This window comes from Abramis brama, assembly GCF_963993115.1.
Source record: "Abramis brama genome assembly, chromosome: 16".
NCBI classification, from domain to species: Eukaryota; Metazoa; Chordata; class Actinopteri; order Cypriniformes; family Leuciscidae; genus Abramis; species Abramis brama.
The window spans coordinates 20,066,312-20,076,282 of NC_139978.1; the positions used below are offsets into that span (position 1 = coordinate 20,066,312).

Below are 9,971 nucleotides of genomic sequence, written 5' to 3' on the forward strand. Positions count from 1 at the left end.
GATAAGCATAAGAGAATTAAAAAAAAAGAAAGAAAATCGTATAAACCCCAAACATTTGAATAGTGGTTTTCCTTCCTGATATTAAGCTCTGTTATATAGAAAGATACTTTCTATACTCATCTTGAATCATTCTAGCAGCAGAAATGCTGTCCTTAGCTTTAGGATCATCATATATCTGCACTCAAATATCCACGACAGAGCTATTGTAAGTCATATTTTAATGAATACATTTTTTACCCGTTTTTGTCACATTGAAATTCTGTTTGAAAAGAGACAGTAGCCAATATTAAAAACTGTAATGAAGATAAATGCCTCCTGAAGAAGTGCTGCGTAGATTGTGGGTCACTGACATGGAAATAATCTCCATGACATTACATGTTGACAGACCCTCAATCCAGGCCCCTCCGGCCTTCCCAAATGGGGTTCAAAGTTCGATCCAAAAATATCTGCCTCTTTTCTTTTTTGAGCTGAGAAGGCATTTTCCATATCATACATACCATCCATCACTTTCAAATGGTAAATAATTACACGAAAGTAAGATGTCAGCAGTCCAGTGTCCATCGTAGCATTTCGGTCCTGACGGTAATAGATGTGTGTTTGTGATACATGGAAAAAACGGATGTTCATTAGTCACAGATAATGGAAAAAGACATGTTCATAAGTAGTGGGAACTAATAAATGATTAGAGATAGGTAAGTGTATAACGATGTATCCTGTTCTGAGTTTAAAGCTGTTTCCATTATCTAAGCAATTTGTCAAAATAAATGAGGGCCTGTTAATAAGAATAATTATGTGTAAAATATGCAATAACAATATACATAATTATTACTTTTTAAAGTTTATTCTAAAGTTATTTTAGAATAAAATTTTATGGCCCTCTAAATGCTTCTAAAACGTATAAAATCTGGTAAATCTGGTCCGCATTAGACATTCTACTAACTATAAGTAAAGTTGACACTAACTACAACTCTCATTATAGAGTATTAGTAGACTGCCTGCTTAATATCTGCTAACTTTATTTTGATGGTCCCTCAACAGACTTTCTTGTAACTTTGCAACTACATGTTAACTTATTCTACTAATACTCTAATGAGAGTTAGTTGACATGTAGTTGCAAAGTTACTTATTAGTAGAATGTAGAATATAATTAGTAGACCATCAAAATAAAGAGTTATTATTTTATAACAACTTTGTCTTTCCAGACCTGCCATATTAAGAGAAGTCTGTAAACGAGCTCTTGTAAAACAAAGTTATGTAATATTTTTTTTCCACAGAAAATTGCTTTAATATTATACACAATTATGTGGTCGTGTTTCATATTGAGAAAACGCATATAAGAACATGTGTCTACATGAAGGCATACATGACGAAATATTACGTATAATTGGTTATTTGGTGCAAACCTCTGGCTAAACATTAAAAGTCTTTGGCCTTCACAGAACTCACAGTCTCATGATCCTCTGGAGGTGTGGTTATCTTCACTCTCCCCTCCTTCTCTAGTAATTATATATAACAGGCCAGACTGAGCTACAGATGGTTGAGTCGTGGAGTTAAAGGCTAAGAAAGGTTTCAGGGTCATATTTACCTGTGTTTTACACAATTTATTGATTACACAGCCGATCAAGCAGAAGAAATTCAACTCATTTGGTGAGTACCCTGTTTAGTTACTTTTAGGTTACATCTGAGAGTATTTGTTAAAGGTTGAAAAATTCAGCATTATTCAACAGTGTATTTGAACTTCAGGGCAAAGCTGATATGATTTTAGTCATTTTGGTTAGTAATTTAATACATGTCCTTAACAGTAACTCACAATAGCATGATGAACTGCACAATGTCATGAGACTTTAACATCAATTGTCTTTTGACAGCTATTTGTATTTAATATCACCCAGACTTGACACTTGACACAAAATTGCAATGTTAACAAATTCTGATAATTCTTGTGCATGTATTCTTGTGTGGTCAGGGAACATCATAATGGTTTGGTACGCAGGTCTTCTGTACAAAGTCAAATCAAACACCTGTTCTCATAGAATAAGTAATTCAACAAGTCATTCATCTACTTCTCTTAAGAAGCATAAAGTGTTCTGAGTCTCTAAATCCTCTGATGTCTGAAGGCACTTGCAGTCTTTTTTACAACAAAACTTGCAATCAAAATATCAGAAGTATTTTCAGGCTCATAATCAAATAGCACGCTTACTGAAGCATTATTAAGCCTCTTTTTTCCTAATGAATATGTCACATTGTTTTGAAAATTCCTTACTTGACTACTTACACTGGCACACAGTAGATCTTAATATCCCTCAAAGTTTTTTGTTTTTTTTTATTTATTAAAAAAACAGCATTATTTTATGGTGGATAGATAATATGCTATGCAAACAGATTAAAAAAAAGAGTAAACCCACCCAGCCACGTGGGTGTTTGTTGGTTAACCAACCCAGCCATGTGATGAAGGTAGAACTACTACATAAAATAGAAAGATATTGCTGCAAATGTGAATGTAAATCTTATTAGTAGCATAGAGTGTGCTTTGCATTGCTTTTAAACACACATAATTATTACAGTCTGAGCTGAAAAATTGCATTATTTGGCCAAAGTTTCATTGTCAAAACTTTTAAACATTTGTTATATAGTTATGTAGACTAGGTTAGGCTGTTTTGCATCCACAAATCCATCCCCGCCAAAAATATCTAAATCAAGGCATAAAAAGCAGTGTGGTTTAATTGTGTGTTTCTGTTTTGTGCTTTTTAATAGTCAGGTCATAAAGTCTCTAAATCATCCAAATGGCTCTTTCTTTTCCAGAATGTTCTGTCGATCACTACTAAGATCTAGTCCACAATGGATGTCTCTGTCTGTGTAGCCAATCAAAGCCAATGCAAAGCCCAGACTGATATTAGTATATGTAGCTAACAGTTGCTTTTTACTTCCTGCTACTTTTTATTTGTGGAGATAGACCGGGTGTAGACTGATTTTTAGCTCGTCTCCTTTATTGCTTTGGATATTTATTTATTTATTAAGAAGAAATACCTCAATAATCTGACCCAGCTTGATTCACAATAGACCAATAGTGCAGTTACTCTCCCGCAATGGAATCCACTACACTAGCATCCCTTGCAACTGTTACCATGCTAACGGCGGCCACACAGACAGACATGTCTAATTTTCTCTGGCTGCTGGTGCTGGGCTTCATCATCGCTTTTATCCTGGCGTTCTCTGTGGGCGCCAACGATGTAGCCAACTCCTTCGGTACAGCAGTGGGTTCTGGGGTCGTGACCCTGCGCCAGGCCTGCGTCCTAGCCACCATCTTTGAGACAGTGGGCGCCATCCTTTTAGGGGCTAAGGTCAGTGAGACCATCCGTTCGGGAATCATCGACGTTCACATGTACAACGGCTCAGAGGCTGTGCTGATGGCTGGCTCCATCAGCGCCATGTTTGGTGAGTATGTACTTGATTTTAAGATAGTTCACCAAAAAAAAAAAAAGAATCTGTCATAATTTTCTCACCCTCATGTCATTCTGAACCTGTGTGACTTTAGTTCTGTTGTGGAATGTAAAAGAAGATATTTGTGAATCAAATGAAAGTCAATGGGGTCCAATGTTGTTTTGGACCCCATTGACTTCCATTGCTCTTTCTTTCACTCAAAGCCAATACATATTTTAACACCCTCAGAAAATGTCCATCATAGTGTGTTACACAGGTGAATGCGAAATGCTGAATCCAGTAAATTGCGAGCATATCACCTAGGTGGAAGTTTCTCATATTGCCATGACTTGTGTTGGTCACGTCACAAGATTATGTTTGTTTTTTGCACTATTACAGGATCTGCTGTTTGGCAGCTCGTAGCTTCGTTCCTGAAACTCCCCATCTCTGGAACACACTGCATTGTGGGCGCTACAATAGGCTTTTCCATGGTTGCTAGGGGTCATCAGGGAGTCAAATGGCTCGAACTGCTTCGCATTGGTACGTGAAAATTAGTATTTTTGAGATTTTGTATAAACAACATGCTTAGTCCAGTCCGATTACATGATTTTTCCTAAATAATGAGTCAGTTAATGAAAAGAGAATATTTTCCCATGTGACCCCAGAAATAGTAAGCGGTAAGACCACCCCAACATGATTAAATGCAGATTTCTTAGTTTTATTGTTCTTTTCACATGACCCAAATAAGAGCTATTTTTGGAACAGAACATTTTGGACTATACAGACAGGAAACGTGGTCACATGCTTACCCCTTGTGACTTACTGGGTGTTTGTTGATACTCAGCATGCAGCCCTGAGAAATCTTGGGCCATACAATTTTTAGATAAAAGAGAATAGCATCTATGTTTGGATGTGGAATTATGCATATTTGTAAAGCATTGATATATGTGTTACAGTTGCCTCTTGGTTTCTTTCACCTCTTCTCTCCGGCATAATGTCTGCTATTCTCTTCTACTTTGTCCGCAAGTTCATCTTGATTAAGGTAAAAAGCACATCTGAGCTCACCTGTTACATAATGTGCCAGTGTCTGTTTTGGTATTTTCGTAATCTCTTGTTGTTGTCAATAAAGAAAGAACATACTTTTTTTTTACCACGTGCTAAACAGCAATATATCCATGTGCTCTAGGAGGATCCAGTGCCCAATGGTTTGAGAGCATTACCAGTTTTCTATGCTGTTACAATGGGAATCAATCTTTTCTCCATCATGTTTACCGGAGCACCAAGTAAGCTTTTTTTCTGCTCTAAATAAATAGTTTGGTTTTTTTTATTTGATTAAAATATTTTTATTTTTAAAAGAAATATATAACTTCGCTTTATTTATGGATGTTTTTTAATTCATTGATTGAGTCTTCAAATGTCACTAAAAGGGGTTATGTCATATTTAGCCTTTTGAGGAACATTTTGTTCCCAAACTGTCACTAAGACTAACACTTTGATATGAGATATGATTTGAACACACAAACACATATACAGCATGCTGAGGTCATGATCACATGTATGCATGCAGTGCCCCTCCCTCATCTAATTAACTTAATTTACTATCACATTCACGCATACATACAGAGGCTGGTGGGTTAAACACAGTATACTATATTGCTAATGAATACATGCGCTATGTGAAAATGTGTAGCTGTTTGTCAAGTTTGTCGATGGAATAATGAAATATAATTTTGGCCCAAGTTCAACAATCTGTACTATTAAGCAAACGTCAGGGGGATCATGATGTACTGAAAATAAAAAGGCCGCTGTGAACCAACTGTTGTCCTAGAGTCTGTGTACTAATCAGCGGGCCACAGGGCCGCCCTCTTCCTGGTTATCTACTGAGCCATTCACATGACCCTGTTTGATACTGGTTCTTCTCATTCATAGGAACTGAAAAATAACTTAGCCGTAAGTTATAATGATAAAAAAGACACTTTCACTGGAATGTCCCCTATTTCAACCTGATTTGAGACAGAAATTGTATAACCGTTTGCTTATCTCACTGTAGTGTTTTGTCAACACGCACAACAAACTTATAGTAATTCTGTAGGATAAACGTGCTATCATTATTTAGAAAACAAGAAAGATGTCCTTTTTTCACTTCTGCACATTTTTTCATTTTAAAAGATTATTTGTATTTCAGGTTGACTTATCCACACAGTTTTGCTATTAATAAGAATGTGAAGTTATGCTAATGCTAATGCTAATTTAGAGAAACCCAAGGTCTTTTCAAGAGGAATGTGAGACTTAGAGTGTTGTTGATGATTTTCAGTATAAAAGTGTAGAACATGTTGCACTGTTTAACACAAAAACATGTTAGGTTTTCATCTCTTTCTTTTCTTTATTCTGCAGTGTTGGGATTCGATAGGGTACCATGGTGGGGCACTCTGCTGATCTCACTGGGCTGTGCCTTGCTTACTGCTCTGGTGGTCTGGTTCATTGTGTGTCCACGGTTAAAGAAGAAGATCAAAAGTGAATATTTATATTAGCATGTCTGTAATTTTATGACCATGTCATTATTCATTTTAAATAGGCTACTTAAAGTATACAATTTTTAGAAGGTTTTTGCAATGTTGTTGAAACATTCAAAAGTTCTTAAAGATTTTTTGAAAGAAATGAAAAAGTTTATTCAACAAGGATGCATTAAATTGATCAAAAGTAACAGTAAAAAAAGCACATAAATATATATTTAAAATAAATGCTGTTCTTTTAAACTTTCCGTTTATCAGTTTTAACATTGACAAAAATAATAATTGTTTAATAAATTTGCCATCTTTGCCATCACAGAAATAAATAGCATTTAAACAGTTATTTTAAATTGGAACAATATCCCACAATATTACTGTTTTTACTGTTGTTTTCTGCAAATAAATGCAGCCTTGGTGCACATTCTTTAAAAAAACATTCAAAAATCTTACCATCTTCAAACTTTTGAACTGTAGTATATATCACAATTGCAACTTTATTTCTTGCAATTGTAACTTGTGATGTCTTATTTTAAAGTATATTCCAATGACCTTTTCCAGAATCCCATGGAAACATGATGAAATGAGATCTCTTTTTAAATGTTTCTAATAAACTGCCTCATTGACTTTGCATGCATTTGGATCCTTCCTTTTTATATAATTATTTCTGTAATTGTTTTCACCTTTTCAGGTCAGAATATTGCTGACACTAGTGGGACACAACTGATTGAGAAGAAGCCATCCTCAAATGGCCTTGTGGACCATCCCGCCCCACCTCAAAGCTACTCTCCTGTTCCACAGACACCCCCTGCTGACAGCAACAAAGTGGCCTTTGACATCGGAGGATCAGCGGAAACCGACTTGGACAACAAAGATTTTGACACCAAAGATTTGGATTGCACTCATGGTCAGCCCCTTGAAATGATAAACACACTAAATTAATTGTACTTAAGATTGTGTTTTGATTTTAATTTCTCTCTTTTGACTATATTACTCATTCTTTATTCTACAATTTTCGCTCATCCATTCTAGCTTTAAATGGCAGTGCTGGAATTGCTGTCCCAGACTTGAACGGAAGCCAGTTTCACACCGTACACAAAGATTCTGGAATCTACAAGGATCTACTGCATAAACTTCACCTGGCCAAGGTGGGCGAATGCATGGGAGAGCCCGGAGAAAAACCCATCCGCCGTAACAACAGTTACACTTCTTACACCATGGCCATCTATGGAATACACGGGTCATTGAAGGAGGGCGAGGGAAGCCGGACTGGACTGGATGGAGAGAAAAGGCGCTCGCGGTACGACAGCTATAACAGCTACTGTACCGCAGTGGCTGATGGAGAAGTTCCTGCAGGAGATGAAGTTCTGGCAGTGGAGCTGGGAGACGAGACCATCAGAAGTGACTCGCTGGAAGAGGAAATAGATGAGCTAGAAATTGACAGGCCGGAGGTGTCCACGCTCTTCCAATTCCTGCAGATTCTCACCGCCTGCTTCGGATCGTTTGCGCATGGAGGAAATGATGTTAGGTATGAGAGACATAATAATTTGTCCAAAATAAGACAAAATTAACCATCTTAATGTGAATTCAGGTATCACAGCATTAAAATGTACAGTATAAAACTGGATATTCATTTTGGGATTTGTTAAAAATTACATTAAATTATTAGTGTTTTTAAAAACTAACTTTAAATGAGCATTAGATGCTGGCAAAGTAATCTAAATGTAAAAAATATCCAATATCAGTACATAGCTGATCTGGCACAGATACACCGCTTTTTAAAAGTTTGGGGTCAGTAATATATATATATATATACTTTTAATCAAGGATGGATTAAATAGATCAAAAGTGACTGTCAAGACGTAGGCTATTTAATGCTTAAAGAAATTCAAATTAAATGCTGTTCCTTGAACTTACTATTCATCTAAGAATCCTGAAAAACACAGTTTACACAAAAATATTAAGCAGCACAACTATTTTCAGCATTGATAATAATAAGAAATGTTTCACCAAATCAGCATAAGGATCATGTGATACTGAAGACTGGAGTAATGATGCTGAAAATGTATGCATCACAAGAAAAAAAATACATTTTAAAATATATTCAAATAAAAAACAGCTATTTTACCAATGTTATTCATTTACTGTATTTTTTTATTAAAAAAAATGTAGCATTGGTGAGCATAAGAGACCTTCAAAAACATTTTTAAAAATGTACCGACCCTAAACTTTTAAACGTTTTTTACGCAAACGGTATTTAATGCATTTCTATCCTGGTTTCTCACATTGTTTTGTAATGAGCTCAGTGTTAATCTCTAAATGGTAACATAACCCATCATTCCTCTCCTACAGTAATGCGATTGGCCCCCTCGTTGCTCTCTGGTTGATTTATGACACCGCTTCTGTAGCACCCAGTGCTCCTACACCAGTTTGGTTGCTCCTGTATGGTGGAGTGGGTATCTGTGCAGGACTCTGGATTTGGGGTCGGAGGGTCATACAAACCATGGGCAAAGACCTGACTCCCATCACTCCCTCCAGGTGACAAGCTTAATACCTCCACTGAGAATAAACTGATGATAAGAGCGCATATTTGTGGGATCAGACTTTATAGTTCAGTTTTTATCACTGTGGTTCTCATGGGGCTTAAGTGCCGGTTGACACTTTCTTATCTCTATTGACTTTGCAGTGCAAACAAACAGTTTAACAACACTCCTTGTCTCATGGAAATTCCCTCATGAACCACAGCAAAGAAAATTTGTCTTGTCTTTAGTATTATGACATTTTGACTATGCTGCAGTACTTTTTCCCCATTCAAACAGTTCTGTGCTGTGTGTAAAGATGCTTATAGTGCTTATTATAATCATCATGTCTGTCTCGCAGTGGGTTTAGCATTGAGCTCGCCTCTGCTGTAACTGTGGTTGTCGCCTCCAACATTGGACTCCCAGTCAGCACTACTCATTGCAAGGTGAGTTGCTTACTAGTTGTAATTTAGTTGTAATCCCTACAGTTGTAATTTATAGTATTAAACATCCAATCTTCTTTGTTTGTGTGTGCATGGGCAGGTTGGATCAGTGGTGTCAGTTGGCTGGCTCCGCTCCAAGAAGGCCGTTGATTGGCATCTGTTCCGGAATATCTTTATCGCCTGGTTTGTGACGGTGCCAATTTCTGGTCTCATCAGTGCTGCTATCATGGCACTCTTCTATTACGTTATACTGCCTCTGGTCTAATGTGTTACGTTGAACCATTTACTTGTAAATACTTACATTTTTGAGGAAAAAAACGGGCCTCAACTATGGAATGCCCCTTCAACTTGTCCCATCATAATGTACTGTACATAGTAAATCAAGGATTGTGTATGTTTGCACATCACACTCTTACTCTGTGATTTTTTTTTTAGCTGTAAAAAGTGTGAGATATGTAGTATGAAAATGTTTATGTAGGTTTACTTGGGGCCTCACATATATATATATTTTTTAAAGAAAAATATTAAGTTGGGCTAAAATTCTGTTTCAACTTTTAGCATGTTTTAGAAAATGACAGTTTATACTCTAAGCTGTAAGGCAATTGCTTATGTATAAATATATAAACTTGCATGACATTTGAAATAAATCATATTCCTGCTGACATGTGCATGCTAATTTCCACCTGTAAATAAACGACAGTTTTTACAAAACATAAATTATGCTTTCTTGTCATGTCATCCTAAACTGTGAGAGACCTGTTTTTAATAAATAACAAATCCATATATATTATGTATATTTAAGAAAAGTGTATAAAATGGAGATTGCTGAAAATGATTCTAAATCTTTCAAAGATCCATGAATGGTTACTTTGAAATTCTATCAAACAAAACAAGGTTTATACATTTGACAAGAAGACACGTAAATTATTACAAGAATATTCAGTCTGTGGACATGCACTTCTATCTTTCCCTGTTAAAATTTCAATTAAATAAAGACTGGAACCCCAATAATTGCTGTTATACTGTAGATTATAACTTGTGTATTCCTCTTTTGTTATTGGTGATTGCTGAACAGATTTTCA

At 36.1% G+C, this 9,971-nt stretch overlaps 1 protein-coding gene across 1 annotated transcript; it reads left to right on the forward strand.

Annotated features, from left to right (window-relative positions):
- The first annotated feature begins 1,520 nt into the window (after positions 1 to 1,520).
- On the forward strand, positions 1,521 to 9,895 carry slc20a1a (solute carrier family 20 member 1a). Its single transcript, XM_084138571.1, has 11 exons — positions 1,521 to 1,647; positions 2,803 to 3,435; positions 3,820 to 3,960; positions 4,377 to 4,462; positions 4,607 to 4,703; positions 5,815 to 5,934; positions 6,619 to 6,834; positions 6,960 to 7,455; positions 8,280 to 8,465; positions 8,808 to 8,892; positions 8,990 to 9,895. Exons 2-11 carry the CDS (start codon positions 3,087 to 3,089, stop codon positions 9,152 to 9,154), a joined length of 1,941 nt encoding a protein of 646 aa, XP_083994697.1. The 5' UTR covers positions 1,521 to 1,647; positions 2,803 to 3,086; the 3' UTR covers positions 9,155 to 9,895.
- Positions 9,896 to 9,971: the final 76 nt, after the last annotated feature.

Excerpts from the sequence above, each read along its gene's own strand:
- slc20a1a (XM_084138571.1), top strand. The coding sequence starts at position 3,087 with ATGGAATCCACTACACTAGCATCCCTTGCAACTGTTACCATGCTAACG. Across the intron at positions 4,704-5,814 it reads CATGTTTACCGGAGCACCAA|TGTTGGGATTCGATAGGGTA; the intron begins GTAAGCTTTTTT and ends TTTATTCTGCAG. Across the intron at positions 6,835-6,959 it reads AGATTTGGATTGCACTCATG|CTTTAAATGGCAGTGCTGGA; the intron begins GTCAGCCCCTTG and ends CATCCATTCTAG.